Below are 24,571 nucleotides of genomic sequence, written 5' to 3'. Positions count from 1 at the left end.
TGTGTGTGTGCGTGCGTGCATGCGGTTTCTGGCCCCTTCACAAAGGCATCAGTCAACCCAGGAGGGCCTGGCAGAGAGAGCTCAGTAACCTTCAGATCCCTCCCACTGCACTAAATTAATGGCCTCTTTCTTTTTTAGTCCCCCATTCTTTCTTCTCATTCCTTTCTTTTCGCCATCCCTTCATCACACTTCCCCTAAAGCTGTCCGTCTTATTTCCAGCCCTTCCCCACCTTTCCTTCCTCGCTGACCCTGATTTCCAGACCTTTCTGTCTGATGGAGAAAAGGGAACACCCTAATTTCAGTTTCCTGGCTCATCATTACTTAATGTGAAATAATTAGTCTTTTTTTTCTGCGCATTTCTGTGGCACACTAGTTTTTATAGAACACACATTTTCTATAATACCTAAAACTGCAAATAAATAGATTCGGCTTTAACATGGAATGGCAAGTGATAAAATTAGGAACATTCCGTAACTAATTCCTCAACGCATAAATGTGATCAGCTCCATATAAAAGCAAAAATATCAAACATATTTTTGATAACTCCAGACCAACAAATTATTAGTAGAAGAAGCACATTTGGAAAGGGATCAGAATCAGCATGCAGCTGCCAGGCATGGCAATGTGCTGCTTTGAAGACAACCAACAAGACTAACCTCCGATTCATTCCACAGATAGCAAATCACATGCTGGCCCTGTTTTTGAGGAAACACGAGCTTTATGTTTTCAGACGCCATTCAGTCGAGAATATAGAGTCGTGAATGTACAGCAGAGTCATGGGCTGTGCTACTTTAATGGCCTGTAAACTGTCAACTATCCCACAAAGTATCTTCCATTTCTTGTAGTTGATGTCTGAGTTTGAAACTAGCAGCTTTTGTCTTTTGGATAAGGTAAAATCAAAAGTATTTCTTTCAACATACTACACAAAGGCTTCTTCTTTCTTGGTTGTCAGGCAACTTGCCGACTAAACTCTCCGTTCACCTGCTGCTTCTGCCAGAAGCTTCTTCGTGTGTTGTAACCGGGAACCGTCAGAGAGGGGAAAAAGAAAACAAAGGCCACCAAGGATCCACCGCCGCTTCAGCCACAAACTGTCTAAACAGGCCTGCTGTGGAACAGCACAGGTGGTCCCACATCTCAAGCAAATGATACCGCAAAACTCACCCGAACACCACACACCAAAAAAATTGCAGTTGTTATAATTGACGTGTGAGGAATGGAGGAGAGAATGGTGGGGCCAAAACATACAATAGTAAGCCGAGCTTGAGGGGGGCAGGCTTTGAGCTAAAAAAAAAAAGGCTGCAAGTTAATTAGCTGCCGACCGCCCAGGAGACTACCTGGAGGGTCTGAATGACATTTTTTTTTTTTTTTGACTGTCACACTTTGAAAAGTGATAAGTATGAAATAGAGGACGGTTGATTGGGTCACCTGACATAGTAACGAGATGGGAATGCCTTTTGTCTCTAGTGCCGATCGGTCACCTTTACGCTGCCGTAATGGCGTAGCTGAAGCAGAGCAACTCTGTCCCAGCAACTATTGAGCCTGAAACATTCACGTCTGGAGTGCCACTTGCCTAATGCTTTGTCACTTTGCAATACTGCTAACACAACGCAAAATAACGACCTATAAAGAACCGCTGAGCAACAATAACAAATACCACAATTTATGAGGACGGATAAAACTATAAAGTCTGGTAATATTTTTGTAAAGTGGAAAAATGCGGGCTGGAAACAAAATCTCAGCATTGATCCAAACCAAATAGACATTTTGTTACATCAATGGAACTAATTAATCACTATTAAATCTTAAACTAAAATGCTTTGGACTATTTTTCCATTCAATAGATCAATTTCTCGGATTTCACTTGTGGGACTATAAAGACAATGAGCCAGTTTTGCTCCTGATACCTCGAATGGTAAAAACACAAAACTCTAAGGTAGGTTCAGTTTAGTTGTAAAGTTAGTGACTGTAACTTTACGGGAAACCGTCCAGAAACAATTCCCAGGTTATACATAACTGAATTTGCAGATTTAAAAAAACATTAATTCCATTCAACTCCAATAAGTGAACATTCCATTTCCCAGGGTCTTTGTTGCTATTTTAACTCCATGCTACACTCTATGACAACATATGGGTACTTTTAAGTTTCTCCATGGCGGCCACAAAGAACACATTCACGACATTCCCTGTGGTTCTGTGGGCTCTGCCACGCTGACATGACTGCAAGATGCCAAACGAGCCAGTTCTTCTGCTCCATTGGCTCATCTACACCTACTAATTTACCCATCATAGGTCAGGCTGCATCAGTGCAGCCGGCCGCTAACCACAGTAGCGGCAAGTTGAGCCTTACTCAACAAAGTGTATGAAAGAGGTTCAGAGGTTTTGGAATTCACTCCAAAAGATTCGGTTTGGGGACTCGGGAATGTGCTAGTGACAAACAAGCTCTGAGTCGATGCCAAATGTTCAAAGCATAACTAAAAATCTTTCTGGACAGGCTCATCATCACAAGCTCATCCCTCGGGCTCGCACACAACGCGGGTTTTCTTTTCACACCTGCTCATCTCGGACTTTCATTAAAACTCTTATCACACAGTGGCATTCAATCACTTTCTTATAACTCAGCAGGAGGGTGTGTCATTTTGTTCTGACTGCCGTTGGCCGACCTTTGATGGCAAACAATTTCCAGCCTTGCTGTTGGCTGACCTTTCATGGCAAAACGTTCTCTTCAATGCAGAGACACATTGCCGCGTTAGTCATGTGCGGTGATTCATTCAAGCACATAAGAGAAAGTACAGAAACAACCGAACAAGTGTCGGTTAACAAAGTGCGACTAAGAAGTATGTGGGGGGGGAGATACCTCCTCTTTTCCCTTGAAAGGAACAAGAACACCATAATTAGAACGATTTATCGCCCTGCTGCTAAAGAGGTTATTAGTTGAAATAAGAAACCAAATGACCGGAACTGCATACAGCCCGGTACTGAAAACCCACCCGCACACACACACGATCCATAACTGGCTCTGAATTCAGTTCAAACATAACACTGACTTGGCCGGCGATGAGTGGACGGCTGCCGGTCATTCTGGCTGGCACTTTGTTGAAGAGGCGAGAGCCAGACAGAATGAGACCAACATGGAAAGGAAAAAGAAAGAACACAATTCTGACACACACAAAGAACAGCAATGGTTTGTGAGGAGCACAATAGTTGTGTGACGACTTCTTGTTTCGAACCAAGAGTTCAATTATCAGCAGACATTCACATTTTATATTCGACACAACAATTCAGTTGTGTATTCGTTGAATGTTCTCCGAAACGTTCTCACGACTAAAGACAGACCACGTAAAAAAATATCACAAGCAGAACTGTAATGACTTGATGACCTTGATGGTGAACTGCAACGGCAACAAACACGACACGGGGTAATGAAGATACAGATGCTGCTGTTGAATTCCTAAAAAAAAATGGCTGCTGTGTTAGCTATAAAGCGGGAAGATAAGGAAGTGGTCTGGTGGTCCTAGCCGTGAACAGGAAAGCCTCATGTGGTCTTTTTATGAGGTGTGGGTGAGAAACCAGCACTCTGCGTGAAGCCTGAGAGGAAGGGAATAGAGTGAGAAAGCGAGAGAAAAGTCTATCTATTTGTTCAAGGCCTGCTGAGGCAGCACCGTGACTGTCATAGCAGTCAGATAAATGCAGGGAAAGAATGACAGTTTTGACAAGATTGGGTGACAAATTGCAATAAAAGTTGGCAGGGAGTGAAATGTGTTTAAAAACGATAAGGTAACGTATGTCTGTGGTTATCGGTTTGTGGCCAAGCTCCGTTTTGCCCAATCAATTTTCGGCCATTTTGAACAGAAATTGAAGCAGTGTCTGAATCGTTTTAAACCACATAACGCGAGATTAAAATGTGTGATGTGTCTTTCGTATTGAATCTGGAATCTTTACATGCATCTCTACCTTATAAGACAGAAAATATTTTTGTATTCAGCAAAATATAGTCTGCATGTGTATGCGTGCAAGTCCTGACAATGTAAACACAGCAGTGCTCTGCATTTTGCCTCTGGCTGCGAACTCCATACTTGGTGGGTAATGTGCTGAGCGAGCACTTGGTGTCCAAGCTCACCCTAATCCGCAGATTGTCAGACAGATGACACCCCCCACCGACACACAACCAAAAGACATCCAAAAACTTTACCCCCAAACTGGGGCCTCTGCTAAGCACACAAGTATCAGAACTTCAATGTGTCCAGAACATCAGTGCGTTTGAGTCACGATCTCGTCATTCTGCCTTCAGACTAGTAAAACGTAACGTCAACCCAAACAGCCAAATGCTTTGGTGGCTTCCAAGGAAGACAAAAGTACCCGCTCGTAGTGAATAACTGCTAGAAGAAAACGCAATCCAAAAGTTCAACCTGAATTATACCGATTTTCCAGTAACCCTAATATACAGTTATATATATCTAACACATAATTAAACTCATCCACAAGTAAATGAAGAGTGTCAGCCTTTTATTTAATGAACAATAAAAACTTTGCACGTAAGTAGCTGTTGACAAAGTTCTTCAAACATCTTACCAGCTGGGGTTTCAAACCTCAAAACACACACTAAGTGACCTAAAACACACATCTTCAACTGTGGAAGCAAGCAAATCCCAAGTAGTCGACCCCCCAAGATCAAGTCGAGCTGAACCAATAGATGTCAGATGGAATTTGAAACCTCTGCCTGTGTGACGTGTTGCCGTTTCCAACCGCACTTGCCCACAATGGACACGCTCTGCTAATTCATGGCTTTCTATTATTTGTGTGTCTGTAAATAATGTTGGCTGGATTGGATCCAGTGCAGAGTCAGACTGGGATTGCTACATGAGTCACTTGTCTGTGCCAAAACATACGCCTTCCCCTCTCCTCCTTGGAATTCATCAATTTTTTACTCTGCGACTGAGTGATGAAAGACTCGAGTCAATCTGGGGAAGAAATCATGTCGATTTACGAGATGAACAGAATGAAAGACAGAGAAGCAGACCTGACCATGATTTTGTCCACTTCCAGATTTTGGATTTCCATACTGAGGCCCCTTCACTTAAAATTTCCATCCCAAGCACAAAAGATTTTAACAATCTAAAACCGGCTCAGAACTGGATGTCTATTTTTAACCGTCAGTTATCAAGTCTTCAAAAGAACCTCAATTGAATGATGACAACACACAGGTTCGCCTGCTCCAATCATCTATTTGAACAGTTGTCTTTTCTGCAGGCACCAAAGCAAAGATAGATTTTGCACATGAGCAATTTTCTTCATTAAATGTCTTGGAGCGGCTGCAAAAGCCAGATAAGTCTGCCAATGTGAACTCACTATGAGGATATAAATGTAATAAGAAGAGATTATTCCATGTGGGCAAGCGCTAACTCGCTTTATAGGGCTTTGCCTGGATGAGAAGAGCAGGAACCGAGGTCCCAGCTCTGCAATCAATATTCAGTTAGAAAACGACACTGCATCGGGGGATTCGCTGGGCGACTTTAACCCGGCACACATTTTGACGTAACGTTAAAACTGCCCGGTTTGGGGCGACGACGGAATTATTAGATTAAAGATGGAGTTGGCAGCGTGAGTATAAGGAGCCCACTGTTTTCCACATTTGGTCACACCAATTTGGACTTCAAGGAGCTTGCGTATACAAATGAGGACCTCGTCCGTAAACAATCATCGCAAACCACATCTCCACGGGACAACAAAATTGCCGAGTATTCTGGCAGAGGTGGGTGTAGAGTCCGCAGGGCGTCTGGGAGGGGGAGGGAGTTTGAATTGGTGACTTGGAAGGCGAATTTTCTTTTCCAGAATTGAATCCGACAACCTGCGGTTGAGGTTGAATTCTTTCCTTTTCTGTCTCCTTTCAGAATAAGAGGGGAAAAACGGCAAACACAGAGCCTTTCATTCAAAGTAATTTATCCCGATGGCCAAGCCTTGTTTGCCGGCTGCAATGGCCCCCTTCCGGGGCTGCCCAGCAGGATGCCCGCAAGTGGCGTGTGAAACTCTCCTGTCTCGTTCAGCTCCAAAGAGAAGGATGAACAATACTCCACGCCAGGCGCTGGCCCCGAACAATCCCTCTCTCTCGGCCTAACTTTCTCCATCCTTAAAAGCAAATCCACATTCCTTCATCTGTTCACTTTCTTCTCAATTTGTTTACACCTATTCACCCCAGCCTCCTTCCCATCGACATTTCCTATTTTCCGCCACAAAATTTCTGTGCCAAAACTCAAATAGAAGGAAAATACAACTTGTCCATTCCGTTCTGCTCTGGTTTTTCAAGATTCAATTGGACTCTTTTTTTTTTTTTTTTTCCCCCACCCTTAACAATCAAAACCACAGTGAGACCCTTCGTCAGGATGAAGAAAAAATCATTATCTTCCATTTTATTCTTTTTCCAGAATGGATCTTCTATAGGGCTTTGGAGCGAACGTATAAAAACAGATTAATAGCACATTTGGAAGGGATGTAACAACATCTGAGTTTGATTTATCGTGCCCCGTGCAAGATCTCCACAACACACCAACCACAAGCATGGCAAGACAGATCGCTGTGAGCCTTGATGAAAAACTTCCATCCACAATGTTGGTAACCGCAGCAGAACATTATGTCACAAAACTTCAAAAACAGATCAACCAGGAACTAAAACGCCCTTAAGATCATTCGACTAAAGTCCGAGTCGGCGTTTCCCGAACCTCCAAGACAATCCGCGCAGCCATTTTTACTCCCAGTGCACAAGCATTCAGCAGCGTCTCCTACAGAGCTATTGAGCATTCACCCGGCACCTCCACATCCCGACAAGCTCAACAAAAAGCATTTAAAGCAACACCCCCCACAGTTCCCACACTATTTCACCTGTCAAATGCTTACAAAACACCCGAGGAGGGCCAACTGCTGCTCAGGGGCGCCACTGCACACCTCTTGCCAGCCCATGCGCCACTAAATACATTATTCCCCCTTCCAAGAGAGAATACACTATCAATCTTTCCCACCTACGATCTTGAGAGCGCTTTGAGACGCAAAAAATAATAAAAGACCTTACACCTAAATAAACTTCATCTCAAATGGGTAAGAAACTTAAAGACATCTATTCGTCTTAGAATCATTCTCCCAGAACAAGTGAGTGAGTCATTTCAGAAAGATGTCGAGGAAATCGATATGAACTAATTGTAGCTGGAACTGGTCCTGATTTCAAACGATACTTACTGATTTTTAAAATGATATAGGCCTACCTTTGGATGAGTCTGTTTAAATCGAGACAAATGGTCCATATATTTATAGGATATTATTTCATTTTAAGAAGCCACGTAACTCCCACTACCTTTGTTTTCCAGCGTGTGTAGGATAGTGAGGCAAAGCATCATCCGGCCTAATAATAAGTTCTCGCCAACGACTTTTGTTGCTATGGTGTTATTTGCCAAAACCGGGAAGTCGAATATAGTTTAGCTGAAAGAGAGCAGTGCATTTTAAAACCTTAAAAAATGTATGTTGTTTTGAAAATGTTATTTATCTACAACTTCATCTACAACTATTTCCTGCCCTTATGACCTCCCTGTTGCGCAACAATTTCCGATGTGGGATTTGCTTCATCAGCACTCATCATCACACCAGCAACTAACAATTATTTCGAAAATCTTTGATTTGTCCATTTTTTATGATTAATCAATGAATCGGCTTCAGATGCTTATTTTCCATTCCTTGGTTCAATTATAAGACGTTTTTTCAGTGATAGCGCAAGAAACGGACAAACGGATTATGTTTCAGTTGGTGGCTTGGTCCGTAACATGTCAAAACAAGTCAAAATGTTGATCATTGTTTTCCCAAAGTGAAAACAGATGTTTGAAAAGGGCTTATTTTGATTCAATGCTATGACAAGAGATCTGTACTGAAATATTTAAAGATGAGAGGTTGCAATTCTGAAGATTTGAACAATTATTTAAAGAAAATGCCTCAAAAGAATCCATTTGGAAAAATAATCCTCAATTAAGATGATAATCGATTAGTTGTCGATTCATTGTTTCACTTCTACTCGTCTTACGACTTCAGTGCTATGAAAAGAGTTCATGGACCATTAAACTTCACATTAAAATGGGAACATCAAATTAAAAAGAAATTTACGAGCATTATAAAATGCTGCAAAAATCAAACTGTGACATCATCCAATTATTCAGTCCGGCCACCTCATCTTGATCACCAATTAGACATTGAATTTGGGATTTAATACCTTCCTGGGAAGACCGGGGCGGTTTTAACGAAAGGACTTTTACGTGTGCTGTGTTTCAATAAATGTTAATGTGCCCCAAGGCTTTTGGAAATATAAAGTCATCGATCTTTGATGGCCAGCACGCGGGATTAGTAAATGACAGCTGCACACTCACAGAACCAATATCATTAAGGGGAGAACAAAGAAAAGGTTTCAGGTTGTGCCCATAAAACATGTCGGCGTATGTTTTCATGTTGATAGCAGGAAGGTTGAACGATATATCATTTTTCTATTGATAGCTAGACATGAACATTCAAGAAATGAACACTATCGGGTATCGTGTTGTTTAATCTCTGTATAGCTTTGACGACGCAGTGAACTAAAGTTTGTCTTTATGTCGTTATTCTACACAAAGTTCTACAGAAACATTCCGGCAAGCTTTCAGATAATCTTGCATTCCATATGGATTGCTTTGTCCATGCGATTCTGTTGACTGGTTGCAGGACCAAAGTGACGACTCCTACAAGCGTTTTCCAGGAACGTCTGTCTGTGTTGATTAAAAGCAACAAGCCCTCTAGGGCACTTCAAACCATAAGGGCAGTGTCATATGACCCAGACGCAAAAGAGAAGACAGTGGAGGTGCCGTCTGACGTCTGAGCGTGGCGAGGGGCCAGCTGTGGCTTGCCTGTTGGCCTGAATTCCTTCAGGCTTGTTTACGACACGCCGTCGCAGGGAGACGACTTCTTTTCTCCATATGAACATAACACAGCATTCATTTGACAATTATCGAGTGATGACTGTTATTAGTGGATGATGCAGCAGTTGAGACTGCCCTTCCTTAAGCGTTGCATGTCAGAAACACATTTAGAAAATTGTGCTAATACCAAAACACAATATCGTCCTTACAAGACCTGATATTAATTGACTATCCTAACCATGAAATTGTTGGATTAGTTGAAAGTTATAAAGTTCATGGATTCATTTGGACGGAACTTGCTAAAAATGTAGCCAAATTATTTACCTTCCACTTCAGGTTAGCTAAACAAAGGTTAGCTAAATATACGTATATACACTTCAAGCTAATAGCTACATTTCTGTGTCAACCAGTGTTGAATCAACCAAAATGTCAACAAGGCACCTTAATGTCGCCCTTGGGGATACTCAAAACACACAAGAGTGAAAACCAACTTCAGAATGATTTGGAGTTCATAAATTGTTGTCTTATTTTGGGTTTGAGCTCAAACAAAAACTTGGCTTCCATTTTGTGCGTTTGTGATGAACTGCCTGTCTCAGGTGCGAGTAAAGCAATGTTTTTGATTTGCCGAGGGGAACCGACAAGATTTAAGGACCGTCAGCCTGCTGAACAGAAATGACTAAGTTGCTTTATTTCATTTCTATGCAGGAATATTTCAGAGGCCGTAACTCTAAGTAGCCAGTGAAGGAAAAGAAGGGTAAGATTTCAAGAGACGTTTAATGAAAAACCCAGCGACCCACATCAGACCTTCTAGAGGAAGACAAGCTGAACCTTCTCAACAGCAGCCTCTTTAGGCTGTCAACAAACTGTTGAATAATGAAGCTGTTTTACTGCTAAGGGAAGAACAGCGATTGCTGACCTCCAGACAGAAGGGGAGATTAAACGCTGCGATGATTAAAAGAACTTTCAGTAAAACATTGACTACTTTTCATTCAGCTGAATGAACAAGTGTGCATGCAATCCTGCAGGGCAGACGTTTAGGAAGGTCTCTTCCAAGTGTAACAGCTGGAGAACATAATGTTATTGAAACTAATAGAAGTGAGAACTGAAATGATTTAACAACCCTTAATCAAATATGAAAGCAGAAGTTATTGTTTTAAACATTTGTGTTTTAACCAAAATCACGAACAACCACCACCACAAAATACGGAAATTAATTTTGGCAAATTATATTTTTTCATATTATTTTACTTTTTAATTTTTTTCAGATTTTTCAGGATTTTTTTTGTAATTTTATTTTTTGTTTTACTTTACTCTTTAATTGTTTTCAGATTTGTTCACTTTCAAATGACAAACTACTAACATTATTTTATTTCAGTATTATCAACACCATAGTGCTAATTATAAGATACTACAGTATTGTTTTATTAATAGATACACACAATGAAATAAATATCAGCAGCTTGTTGGCCTTTTGGGGAAGTTGAATTGATCTTAAAGGTCAAATGAAACACTTATTTTTTTTTAAAGTGTACTCAAATAAAGCAAAAGGAAATATGCTCAACCAATATCACAGACACAACTACTTGAGAAACTCAAATAGGGCGGAGTCCTGTGTGTCAATTTGCATATTTCAGAGCAGAGGCGACAGCAATTAGCCACTTACTGCACTTGTGGTTAAGCGCGCGCACACACACACACACACATACACACACAAACACACACCTCTTTTCAATCCTATCACAGGAGCGACCACATCCAACTTGCTAGCTGAAAACCCCAATTTGTTTATTCCTGTGAGGATTACGGGGGGGGGGAGAAGGGATGAAATGCATCCAAACAGAGAGTTGGGGCCCCTTCTTAAAGCTCTTTAATTACTGCTCCTCCTCTTCCCTCCAAGAGCCTCCCAACCAAACCGCCTCCCGGAACTCATATGCAATGAACTTGAGCTCGTGCATGGGCGCGTGACAGGAAGATATAGGCAATGAGTAGGGAAGCGATAGATCACTGGCCAAACAGCCATCCTTCCCCCTCCAGTGCACCTTTTTTCTACTCCTATCAAAGCGTTCCAAACCTTGCGGGAGGCCAATGTGCAGGAGCAAAGTGAGAGAAAAGAAACAGCTTCCGATCAGATCAAGCGAGCACAGCGGCGTCACCTGCAGCACACCTGTGGCAAGACTGATAAGAACTTATGATGTACTTTCTTCCGTGTCCAAAACAAGCAGTGGATTCATTGACAAAGTGACAATAATAAATACTTTACCCTAAAGCCAGTTTTACTTTATATTTTCTAAATAACTTGTCTAAGTTAGTGCTTTGTGGTGATTTTTTTGCAGACTCAGCAGCATAAGTGTTCATAACACTGCGGAACACAATTTTGGTTGAATTAGGTCTTATAGTACTAATTATGGAATCAAAACTCATCTTATTTTTTCTACATCACAAATTTTTTTGAGCCTGGTTTTCTTTAAAAATATGAAATAAATGTACAATGTGTGTAAATTAAACTCTAAAATGGATTAGTTACAGGCATTAAAAACAAAAACAAAACAATGCTAGTTTAGGTCAGTGTCATGAACCATCCATTGTAGAATGCTAAATGCTATAGTAACACTTGTTGAGTTTCTCGTCAGATTTTAAACCCCATGTTTTCTTCGTTACTTCTCTCCGCCACCCTTCCCTGTCTTTATAAAACAGACAGAGGAGGGGGTCCAAGAGACTCCTATTTTGTCAAGACAAAATAGAAGAGGAAGACAAACAGCGAGGGTGATGAGTGTGAGGCGCCGTGATTGATTAGAGGCAAGAGGGGGAAAATGGTGGCGTCTCACATGAAACACTGAAGCACTTACAGATGAGTCTATTCACAGTCATTAAAGAGCCGTTTCCAAAGGCCAGGCTCGCTCCACACATATATAAATACAAGACCAAATCCTGCTCTTGAAGACACTCAGAGAAAGCGAAATAAATGTTCTGACACGCTCAGAAAGGGACGACGGCAGACAATTTGAAGCTTAAATGCAGATTTTAAATAGATATATTTAGCCGGGGAAAAAAATGACAGAGTACCATTATTACAAAACAGGACAACATGTACACACACGGATGCATCCTGAAGGTACCTGTTCCTTCTTTGTGCATTTATTATATCATGTATCAATTTGCAGAGATGCTGGGAGAAAGCACACAAGACTATCAAGTGGCAGCGGTCCGTCGGCTCATGGACGGAATCAAGCGCAAAGGGAATTTCACTGTGATCTTATGTGTGACTACACAATAGGTGGCACAAGAGGGCTTTTGCTGGGGCCTGTTTTAACAGAAGGCCGATGCAGACTGGTCTTTGAGGGGGCCGTCCCACATTGACTCTTGGGAAGAGAGCAAGGCTGACAGGTCAGTCTTAAAGCTTTCAACAAAAAAAAAAAAATGGGGCCAGGATCAGGGGGTTCTGTGGGACAGGACTTCTCCCTCCACTCCCAAAGGACTAGCAAAGGCTTATAGACAACATTGAGGGAACTAATAGAAAGTGGTGGCTAGGGAGAAGTTATGGCATGGAGAAGGCAGTTGGGGCACGCTGATCCAGCTGTCCTATGGAGCCCCACCAGTCTGCAGCAACCATCTAGCCCAAAACAAAGTAAATCAAGTAACAATCAAAACCCCCTCTCCAGACTGGCAGGATAGGCACTGATTTGGGAGACTAAGGGGCAAAGGATCAAAGCCCATAGGAGAGAAACACAACAGATCCATCCAACTGGATGCTTCCCTCTTGTCACCTCAAAAGGGGGATGGGGTGGGGCTTTACTGATGGGGGAGGGGCTTCAGTATCATAAACCGCAAATCAGCAGGGTACTTGGTTGTATAGCGTGTGTATGTCTTGTCTATGCCAGTTCATGTGGGAGGGGGTGGCCTAGACTCAGTTGTGACAGAATTCGAGCCAAAGCGCAGATCTGTCACGGCTGTTGCTTAGCAATGGAGCAAATAGAAGAAGAAAAAGTGATGAGTGACGATGGTCGAAGAAAATAAACGTCTCAATTTCTGCATGGTAATAACAGCACAAAAGATTTTGTGTCATACGGCCGCCCGGTCATCTAACTGATGACTGGTTAAGCCCAAGTGTGACCCCTCAGCCCATGTCCGCTGACCCGGAAGTTAGATCTGTTTGGAGCATCCATTTTGAAACTCTATTAAAGGCAAAAGACGAACTGAAGAAGACTGAAGGTGGAAATGAAGGGGCAGAATTATTGAGTACCAGCACAAGGATGTTTTGGAGAGGTCAAAGTATTTGTGGATTTGAGAGCCCAACAGCAAGCAGCATTCCGAGTCTTAACAGCTGAGGGGGAGGGAGGCGCAGCAATAAAGACAGACGAAAAGCAAGAATGGTGGTTTCAATTGTTTCTTGATTTTTATGAGCAGTGTGGAATTCATTAAATGCTCCGAAATGGTTGATGATCATTATTAGTAGTCATTTTAAAATGTTTAAAGTGAAACATATCGTGTAAAGAAATTCATTAATTAAATGTAATTAAATTATTAAAATGTATTAAAATATTTTAAAATCAGTTTTAAGTGAAACATGTCATGTAAATAAATAAATAAATAAATAAATAAATAAAATAAAAATGTAATTCAATTATTAAATAAATTAAAATAAATGAAATAAATACTGTGCTCAGTATTGTGAGTACTCAAATGAAAGTTGTCCTCATACTTCGTCTGAAAAAAAAAGTGGTATTGTTGAACCCCTGACACTCATGTCAGCAATGTCTTCAATGGGTTCATTCTCACCCCAAATTATGAATCAATTTCAGGATAAAAGCATCCGACATTGTGGCCGTCTCATGGCAGCAGAGTGAATGAGTTACAATTGAGTTTTTGTGTAGCCCACACAGAAAGATTCAGAGCCAAGTATGGAATGAGTATATTTAGCATCCTTTGATTGGGATGTTCTTCAGCCGCGACTCCAAAGGCTGAATTTCTTTTCGCACTCACAGAAAAACAGAAATATCAGCAAGGACACTGCATTCAGAATAAATTGAGTATAATAAATGCATGGTCAAACCAATCTTCCATTACAATATATGGAGTTCAATGGAAAATATGAGAAATAATTCATGTTAGATTGAAAAGAAACTCTGGGCTGGTTTGTATGAGAATGATCAGGGGGAAAAAAAAGTTTTTGCTTCTAAATAAAAACCGTGTCCCTGCTCTCATTTGGAGCTTTAAGGATTTGGTTGTACTGTCAAAGACTTCATGGTCAAAATTAGGTGGGGGTGGAGGACAAATATTGGAAATGATGTAATTGACAGGAACAAATGAGTAGCGTTTGTCTGTGTAGCGGAACTAAAGACGTTGAGACAGTTCAGAGTATCATCATGAGTTCAAGAGTTGCTTTAGTGAATGGCGGCTCTGTTACAGCATAGCAAGCTTGATCCAGAACACGAGGTCAGCACTTGATGTCCCCTGGATATTGTTTCATCTCATCATGTGAATTACCGCTGGACGCGCGAAAGGCAAGCGTCACTCTGGCGCTATCAGTTTAAAAAAATAAAAAATAAATATGTGAGCGGGAAAGAGCTATGTTGTGTGTATCTTGCCAGAACATCTCAATCTCAGACTCAGTGATTGAAATAGTGTGGTGCCTTGAAATGCTTTTTTGGGGGTCAAATAACAGAACAGAAATGAATATTTTCCTCGCCAGGTTTCTGAACACCAACAAAGGTTAGAGGCAGTTCAAGGGTAAGTGGGTGATTCGTTTGCATTCCAGGCCGCTTCAATGCTGCTTAAGAGGTCGTCATTTGAGAGACTTGGAGGCGCACGCGTTCCTTGTCCTCCTCTAAGGGCAAAAGGTCATCTTGTATGGGGTAAGGAGTAGGGAGTGGCGGGTGCCTAGAAACCACTACACCTAAAAATAGCCTCCACCACAAACTCTGGAAGCTGTACACGGCGATCCCACTGACACCTTATCTGCAACGGGATTGAAATAGTTGGTCTCTAATGGAGTCCTCCTTGGCTCTTGTTTCAAAGAGAGTTTACAAGTTGGTTCATATTTTAGTCCATTATTCCCAAAGAACATTTATAAGGTCAGGGGTCACTGAAAAGACACCACGGCTCACAATCACTGCTCTAGATCGTCCCAAAACTATTTGATGGGACTAATGAGGGCTTAGCCCAGTAAACAGTGTTCTTGCGTGAAGAGATTGCTACCAGGGGAAATGACCCGGTAGAATTTAAAATGCAAAAATGGCATAAGTCTAGGTTATATTTTGGATGGTCGGTATTGCATCCACATGCTGGGTCCATAATGAAGCCATCAGGCCAAAAAAAAATTAAATAGATCAATCTAATCTGTTATATGTAGAAGATCACATGACATATCCCATAGGTGTCAAACTCAAGGCCCGGGGGGCCAGATTCGGCCCACCATATCATTTTATGTGGCCCGCGAAGACAGATTGACTTTGTGTCATTACTGAAATTATAAATTGTCTTCACTTCTAAAAAAAAAAAAAAAAGATATTGCTTGCATTTTCATTACCATACGTCTTTTTAAAACAGTGTTTTACGCGTCTCTGATTTCAAAACTAGTTATTCATCACTTTGTTTTCTAGCCTATTGTGTAGATAGAAAACATTGACAATTATAATGGCCCTCTGAGGGAAACTATGACTACGATGCTACCCGTGACAAAAATGAGTTTGACACCACTGACCTAACCCAAAAAAAACGTGTGGGTTTTTTGAGTAGAAAGTGTTGTGACCTGTTTAACAAACCAAAGCATATTTAGTCCTCTGTCACTTGCCACAACTCATCTTGTCCTTATGTTGCACTGCCAAAGTATAAGTTCTATTTTGAAGGTGCTGTCCTGAAGCGTAACGTAGGAGTCGTTGTATTCCACATGACTTCCTCAGGCCAACTCTTTAATCAGCCGCTGTAATTGCCGAGGATAAATAAGGGGACGAGAGTGAGGCAGCAAGAACCTGAGTCCGTTGCTCAATCTTCCAAGCGTGGAGGAGCAATGAAAGGCTTGCAAACTGACGACATTTTGGCAAATGAGTGGGTGGAGAAGGCGGGAAGGAACAAGATGAAGGGAATAAGGATGGAGGACACAATATTACACGTGTCCCTCAGTGGCACATTTGAGGAGTCCAAACAAGACTCTCCTCAGAATACTAAGGCCTTTCGACAGAGAAACTGCTATAAAGACCCAACTTTTAAGCCTCCTCCTCCTTCTCCTCTGAGGCCCCAGCGATATATGGGGCTTCCAACCGCTTGTGCAAGAGTATCCCTAATTGGAAGTGGAGGCAATAGAAGGAGGGGTGTTTGGGAGCCCGGGAATGGGGGGAAAGAGGCAAGGAAGGGTGCTTGATTTAAGAGGCCATTGTTTTAGCAAGTACTTTTTACCTCCCTTTCCTTTCTCCTCGAGCCCTCCCCTTCAGATGCCCACGCTCCGAAGAGTCAAAAGGCGGCGTTTAGCCCCTGTGAGCAGCAAGGGCCCGGGCTTGTTTTGACACTCTGTCCTCCTTAGCCTCGGTGAAAAAAGCCCCACTTCTATGGGCCACTCGAGTTCATTAGGGAGCGTGGTGCTTTCACTTGTGTCCCCATTCCAGTTTCAGGCTTCAATGAGGGCTCCAGATCCATTCGCTGTTGGTTTAATGAAGTCCTCTGCCACCTTCACAACAAAACGACCGCGGGTTCTTCATGTCATGTTTTTGGGAATGTTTGCGTGCCCGTTGTGTCCAGTGTCAAGTTTCTGCTCTCACACTTTGAGGAGACATCACTGTGCACTAGTAAGAGACAAAAGTGAAAGGTGTCATTCTAGAAGGGCAAAGGCAGTCGCATAACATGCCGTACACACCCTGAGGATGTTTGAGCTGCCCCTGCAAGTGCGTCTCGTGATGCACGGGGATTTCACGCCAGTATCATTGAAGAACGTGAAACGGCAAAGACCTAATTAAACCAGTTTATGTAATCTAGTAAACTATGTCAGTAGTAAATCCGCTAAAACCTGTAACAAATCAGTTTTTATTGATACAAATATCATTATTTATAGAATAAAATAAAATAAATAAAAATAAAATACAACAAATTATATAATAAAACAAATTATAATAAATTATATATATATATAATAAAAAATAATAAATAAATGTCATAATAAAACAAACTTTCGAAATTACGATAGCTTTTCAAGGGTTGTTAAAATGTTGAGTGTGATTTCCGCAGAAGCTGTTTTATTGACCGGGTTTCTGCTTCCATATATGCCTCGGTATGCCTTCTACTCATTTCAACAACTCGAAGGACATCAGATATCGAAGCAGGTGCTTTCCTACAGTTGTCTCGGGGAAGTACGGGAGCGAAAAGCGACACTATCACATGCTAATACAGTAAGCGGGATGACAAAAAAAAAACTCAAATCCAATCAGCTGTTCTAACATTGAGCTAAATGATTGGTTGTCAAATTCCATCTCGTCTCGTTCTAAGAATACAACCGAGAGCTCTTTGTTTCAATTAAGAAATAAGTGTGTTTGCTTTTAAAAGCCCATCGGAGCCTCACTTAAAAACAATCCCACTACTTTTAGTCTCGCTAAGTGGTTGCCAATGATGAATAATGTGATCTTGTAGTTATCATTACATTTAGCAAATTAAAAATCCGCCACTCACGGAACTCCATGTTTGCATTAGTACAAAATGGCATCCTGATGCTATTAAAAGATTATTCATCTCTATTCATTTATATATATCGCCAAGATGATTGAAAATGTTTTATCGTGCCCTTTCCTTCCTATCTCTTCTTGCTATAAGTTCTGGTTCTGTAATTTTGGTTATATTTCTTTCAGGTTTGATACGATACGATATGATACGTGACATAGCTATATCTGATATGTGACAGCTCAAATCTCTGTGACTGAGTTCCTGTCCGCCAAACCTGTCTGTCTCTCAGGTTATTTATATACTCAACTCTCACCCAATCCATTATTGTCTATGGCGAGGTAGGAGGACAATGCTTAACTGTACTAGCATTTATCGATGTGCTTTTTTAAAAGGAATACCACTTACTTTCCTTTTGTCTGCAAATCCTATAAAAAGACAAAAGCCAGCAAGGCAACGAGCCTTGTGTGGCTCCGCGTGACAAGCCCTGACTGTGCCACGATCCCATTTGTTCTTAAGGGAAATGTAAATATATCCATTACAAATGCAGTGTAGTAATAAGCTCAAACAGCTGGCTAGTGGACAACAGGGCGACAACATTGCGCACTTCTTGCCGGCTATTTAGAGCCTCAAACACATTTGGTGAACATTTACAACAGGAGGGCATAGCTTTGGATTTTGTCCTACTTTACACATGTTAGCAAAGTCTATTTTTAAGTTTGACAATGTTCATGAGTACTACTGAATTGAATATGATAAATACGATTGATGATACGTCACAAATGTTTCCAGGAAATGTAAATATAAGGTTGAATTAGCCAAAAATGATTTGGACATGGTAAGTACAGCTGCTTTAAATTTTCTGTGGTTCACAGCTATTTTCTTCTGATAAATGACACTTATTTGATTACTCAGGGAAGATTTGTTCTTGTGCCACACAAATACGTTTATTGTCTCGCTAGACTTTGTACTCTGTGCTCAATTGTGCAGTTCATGTTGAATGTATGGCTACCCAAAGTGCCAACAATGATAGAATGTCCTACATTTCTCACCAAAGGGCTCCAATGATGTGCACACCAAATAAGTGGCTTTTTTTATAATGCATGGCGAAGAGTACACTGGGGACGGCGAGATTCTTGTAACGCCACAATCTGCCCAACATTTAATCTTTTTTTCATGTCAGTGTTTCAAATGTGAGTCACAACTGCCAAGTCAAAGCAAGCAAAGCCAAGCTTGAGAATTAAGTTACTATGGATGTGTGCATGCGTGTGTCCTTCAAAATGCCTTTTGGTCCCCTCCCCCTCCCCTTTCCTCCTCTGGTTGTGCTCAGACAGTGAGTCTCCAGCACCGCTTATCATTCTGTCCTCTACAGCAGCCCCCTGCCGAGACAGAAAAGCAGAGTTTATTACAGCCTGTAATAATCTACCACCCCCAGGAACTCCATGGCGCACTACAGGGGCGATACGCCACATATGCCCCTTTCCAAACCAAATGAAAGTCTGATTGGCTCCATTAACGTAACTGCCCGTCAAATCGAATATAAAATAATGTAATATGGAGGATAAGCTCTACAGGTAATAAATTAATAATTTTTTTACCAACAATTATTTATTAATTAAAATGTATCTTAAAATGTAAATTATTTTTATTATATTTTTTCCATAATAATTTTTTTATGACAATAAAAAATGAAAATTTTAACGCAAAATTGCTAAAGTGACATATATAGGTCTGTCTTTAAAATTAGATATTATTTTAATTTGATGTATCGAAATTAGTAATAGTATCGGTACTTGGTATCGGTATCGCTGACAAAGGATGAGTGGTCGTACAAAAATTGCAATCAAATCTCCCTACTAAATATATTACTCGATTAAATATGGTATTATTTGCATTATGAAAACCTGGCATGCTACAAATGAGGGCAGATCCTGAATCTATGGAAAAAAAAATATATATATCATCAATCGTACTTGCATCCCAATTGTTGACAGGCAAGTTTATACCTTTTATTAAATGCCCACGTTTGACCTAAACTGTCTTTTATTAAATATAAATCTTGGGCGCCTACCTACTTGCACTTGTCCAAAGTGTCCAAAGCCGGGGCTTTACTTTGATTTCTGCCCGTGTGCTCTTAAATCTGACATCTGTGCCATATATCATCACAGTGAACATAATTGAAATTGGCCTCTGGGCTATGGCATCATGTTCTGAAATCAGACACGGCCCCAAAAAGAGAGCCTGGAGGACTCTTGCGAGGGAGGTTGGCCTTCTACTGTGAGCAAGCGCTGTGATTTATAGGAAGGTGGAGGAACATGAGCACAGGAATGTGGATCGAGGAAGGGGGGTGTTTGAAACATGACATTTATCCATATGAGAAATTCGTGTGCGTGTTGGGGGGGGGTGAAATCAAGTAATCATAGGTTACTTCCATTGCTACCTCGGAGGTGCAATCGCATCCCTTTAGCTGGGCCAAACAAAGCACAGTGGGGGTATCAGGTGGCTCACTCTGACGGGCCACAGTCAATGCAAAAGCCTGCCTGACACCAAGCTAACCAGCAATACCAAAGAGGTCTGAAAAAAAGTGAGCATCACACCCAGTGCTAAATCTGACTTTGTGAAAAGATGAGTCGCTCGCTTGTGTTGTGTTGCGCCAGTGATTTCAGAACTGCAGCACAATTTGGAATATACTACTCGAGGGCGACATTTGGCAGTCTTCATTTAGCCGAGTGTTTATTAGCTTGGCGGCATTAGTCCAAGTCTTCATAATTGCAACACCGCAATCTAATGAAGAATTTACGCACCTCCAGCTCCACGAGCCCCTGAAGAGGTTAAGCATCGAAAAGAAAGTCGAGGGAATGGAAGCTAAATGTTTTATATACACTATGCATTTTCTGCCAGGAAAAAAAAAGCTAGTGATTCATAGACATCAACGAGGGCCATATCCTGCAAAAGAGAATATGGCTCTCAGAGTGGAATCTGGACCAAAATCAACTTGTGGCTAACAATGAATCTGTCTGTCTTTTATGGGTCGACGTCAACATTGCCAACATGAATGCCAACCAACCAATTTTGGGAGCACTTAATCTAATGGGGTGATGTTGCTGTTTTGCCAAAGCAAGTCTTAAATCTACATTGAAGGCTCACTGGGTAGGCAAAGCTACATCTGCAAGTTCTTTGAAAGGCTATCGGAAAACCACCCCCCCAAATTGTATTTATATATATATATATATATATATATATATATATATATACACACATATATATATATATATATATACGTATATATACATATATGTATATAAAATATTTTTAGAAATTATATATATCAAAGATATATATTTTCGTACAATAATATTCTCAAACAGCTTATGTATGTGCAGAAAGGATCGAAATTGACATTTCTTGTAAGTCACATATTGACTTTGTATTCTTCTTCATCTTTTCATTGCTTTGCAGATAAAACCAAACAAAATCCACCCAAGCAAGGAAATGTTGGAACGCTGCCTGGATGTCAGATTGGTACTGAAGCATTTGTCTTTGTCGTTCTCTCTGTCCCCCCCCCAAAAAACAAATTTTGAGCAATTCAACCCAAGCCTGTGTTGTTAGTAATATGATTATATTTGAGAAATACAATACAATGCTTTCAATTGTAGTTAACATAAATTTAACGCAAAGTCACCTTTAAAGGAAGGCGGCATTCAGGTAAACCCATGAGTCCAATTAACGATAAGTTAAAAAAAAAAAAAAAGAGGGGGGGTGGACAGTGAGAAACTGAGGTTGAGATGATCATCCTGTCCCAGAGTGCATTATTAAAAGTGTATCCTCCACTCTCCAGCATACCATTAGTCAAACTCGGCCAATTACCGCAAGGCCACCAGACATATCAAGGAAGGCATCTTGACCTCACGCTGATTGCGGACACGCACACACTCAAACAATCACACGGGTTTTCCATTGTTGTTTCCAGTCAAATGGGATCGTCTTGACTTTAAAATGCCAAACGCTCCACTCCTCTTTGTCAATCAATAATGGTTATCCTTTTATAGATGACAGAGAAGAAATGTCACATGCACAGTAGCACTTATCTGTATTTTCAAACACAATAATAGCTTGGAGTTATATTGTCTGTTTATTTAATTTTTTTTTTTGTTATTTGACAAAGGAAAATGTGAAGTCTGATTAATTAACATTTATGTACCATGGACAAAAACAAGACACGGGCCAGCAAAGATAATTGTTTCGTGACAGAAGTGCTTCTCATGATTAAAACAAGCACGAGATAAAAAGCTTACAGAGGCAGGGAAACATTGATAATGAAGTCGGAGGTGATGACGAACACACAGAGGATGTGGATCGAGCAGGGGGTCTTGGATTCATTTCTCTCTCTGCTTGACATTTTGAAGAGAGTCATACGGTGACATTTAGCAGCAGAAACAATCACCACAGCCTCTATTTGAAGTCCAAATAGCCAATTACAGGTGTGATTTTCACCTTCCTGTCTTGCTATATTTTTAAGGTCATGTCAGAGGGCACGGCATCTGTGGGTGTGTTTTTGAGCGTCCGTGTGTCTATGCGTGATGCGCGCAGCCTATTGTGAGAGCTTAGAAATAGCTTCCGTAGGGTCTGTGCATTCCAGCGGCTGTTCTGACATGTTGTAAATACAAGGTGTTAGAGAAAACATTGGAAGGGGTTGGTGGAAATCAGTCACGGCAGCTGAGGGTAGGGAGGGAGGTGGGGGGAGGAAGAAGCCTATCATACATAAACAAACTAGCTCATCTGCAATCAGAAATTGGAAAAACTCTGTGTGGCAATGATATGTAAAATACACCCAAGCCATTGTCCACCCAAGATCTAGGCAGGGTTCTATTCTCAAAGTACATCATCAAGTATATGCATCTCATAAGCTTCAGATGTGGCAAGCTTAACCTTCATTTAAACCTCTGAAGTGAAACAGGCCCAACTAAATAAAGGAGATATTAATTCACTGTTCAGACTAGTATGGTGGACTATTATTACAGATTCAGAACAAATGTCAAAAGGGACCATAAATAATGAAAGGGAATTAAAAAAAAATATTAATGAGTATATATACTGGTCTAAAGTTGAGAGCCAGCTCTTTATTTGATTCATTGGTATACTGAAGAAGACCACCGGCATGAGACCACCACTGCAAGTCCAAAATGACCTCAGCTCCGCTGGCGTGCACATTTATTTTGCAGCACTTGACGCAAGCATTTTCTTACCTGCACTCAGGCTGAGCAGCAAAGTTGTCAGTGCAACCCACAGCACGGCGCCCGGCTGCATCTTGGAGCCCGCTTGTATCGCTCTTCTCTGGGCTTCCCCTTGCGCCTTCTTCTCTCTTCACTCAAATCAGCGAGCTTGGGACACTAAAAGACGCTCCGGCATTTCACGTTAGTCTAATAGCATGACTGATGCCGCCTGTTTTTGCAGAAAACACCACTCTGCTTCTTGGATGCACGGACGAAACTAAACGGAGATTTAAAAGTTAACTTCAGTGACTTGCTCGTCTACAGTCTACAGCATGTTATGCTCCGCTCGCTCAGGCTGGAGTTACCATAAGTCGCTCTGGACTGTACCAAAGTAATCCAGGGGGAGGATGTGGTTGAGTCTTTCGCCGTAAATTTTGGAATGACTCGTCAAAAGTTAGTGATCTAGTAAAATATTAATCCTACTGCTATATTAGGAATGAATTTCCTAAATACCTTGTTTTTACATATCCGTATTTTTCCTTCATTATCCCCAAAAGAAATGATATGACCCCTCTCTTTGCTGTGCTTTTGGTGAACCGTTTTTTTTTTTTTTAAATACCAAAGTCAAAATAAGAATGACATCCATGGCAGGCGATCTAAATATTAGTGAATGGTGACCAAGATATTCGTGTTTGCAAATATTTAAGACATATGTAAACTGTGTATGCAGAGAATGCATACAATTGGACATCTCATCTTCAATGGAAGTGCCCAAATGGCATTATCCAGTCTTAATGCAACATGCATGTTACAATAAGTATGGTATGTAACATTCTTTCTCCCCAATGGCCTCTTTAGATAGACACACATCTATCTAACTATTAAGAGGCTTAATCTAACATGTATCTATTTAAACAATACATTTAGTATGTATATTTAACATGAATTTTCAAAAAGTGCCCTTGTGGAAAGATGTTACACAAATAGGTATCTGATTCAGATTTAACCAACTTTAAATTTGGGGAATGATCACAACATGTGGCAAATACAAGCCAACTGTACACTCCAAATGTGAACTCAAGGAGTGTGTGCACACATTTATAAACCTGAAGAGAATTTAGTGATGGCTGTGAGTGCGTCAATACAGGTCGCCATGGCAGCAAAGCGTCTTCCAATACTGGAGAATGCAGTGCTTTCATAAATGACTTTTGTAAAATCTCTTACCTTTCGTTTTGGCTAGATCTCGACAGCAGTCTTTTGTCATCCCAATTATTTGAGAACGTGTCTCCAGAATGACTATGCCGGTGGTTGAAATGATATTTACTCATTTGCAAATGTCATCTTCAGTGTTTCAAGTGCATTGTGTTATAGTGAGTTACAATAATACTAAATAGACTTTTTTTTTAAAGTACAGTAAACATCTTACAGATTATGCTGGTTTCAATGAATGGGACATCTGATCCGGGATCATGACTTAAACTAAATTGTCTGACATCCCGAGTGGCCAACCTGCGACTGCCAGCTGTGGCCTCTTTCAACTTCCCTCATGTCACTGAAATAGAGACGTTTAATTAAAATCTATGATTAATGTGAGCAAGTGAGCAAGATGGAGTCTCTCTATGAATGGTTGCAAAGCCTTCTGGCCAACATACAGAAAGACAATTTGCATGCACATGACCTTGTCTGAAAAAAACATTACCAATATATAATGCACATCAGTTTTTTAAAAATATTTATTGATATGTAATTTTCAAGTATTCAGCTATTATTTCCCATCCATTTAAAGTGAACACATTGAAG

General features: G+C 40.9%; 1 protein-coding gene across 1 annotated transcript in view; it reads right to left on the bottom strand.

Moving 5' to 3' along the window:
• lrp4 (low density lipoprotein receptor-related protein 4) overlaps positions 1 to 23,092 on the bottom strand; it is a 52,879-nt gene extending 29,787 nt beyond the window's left edge. The window contains exon 1 of the mRNA XM_085906952.1: positions 22,805 to 23,092. Coding sequence (XP_085763078.1) covers positions 22,805 to 22,865 — 61 coding nt within the window. The 5' untranslated portion in view covers positions 22,866 to 23,092. The remainder of the gene's footprint in view (positions 1 to 22,804) is intronic.
• Between the last annotated feature and the right edge of the window lie 1,479 nt (positions 23,093 to 24,571).

This window comes from Syngnathus leptorhynchus, chromosome 3 (genome assembly GCF_054491065.1).
Source record: "Syngnathus leptorhynchus isolate UIUO chromosome 3, UIUO_Slep, whole genome shotgun sequence".
NCBI classification, from domain to species: domain Eukaryota; kingdom Metazoa; phylum Chordata; class Actinopteri; order Syngnathiformes; family Syngnathidae; genus Syngnathus; species Syngnathus leptorhynchus.
The sequence above is the reverse complement of the archived record's forward strand: the minus strand, read 5'-3'. Positions and strand labels throughout refer to the sequence as shown.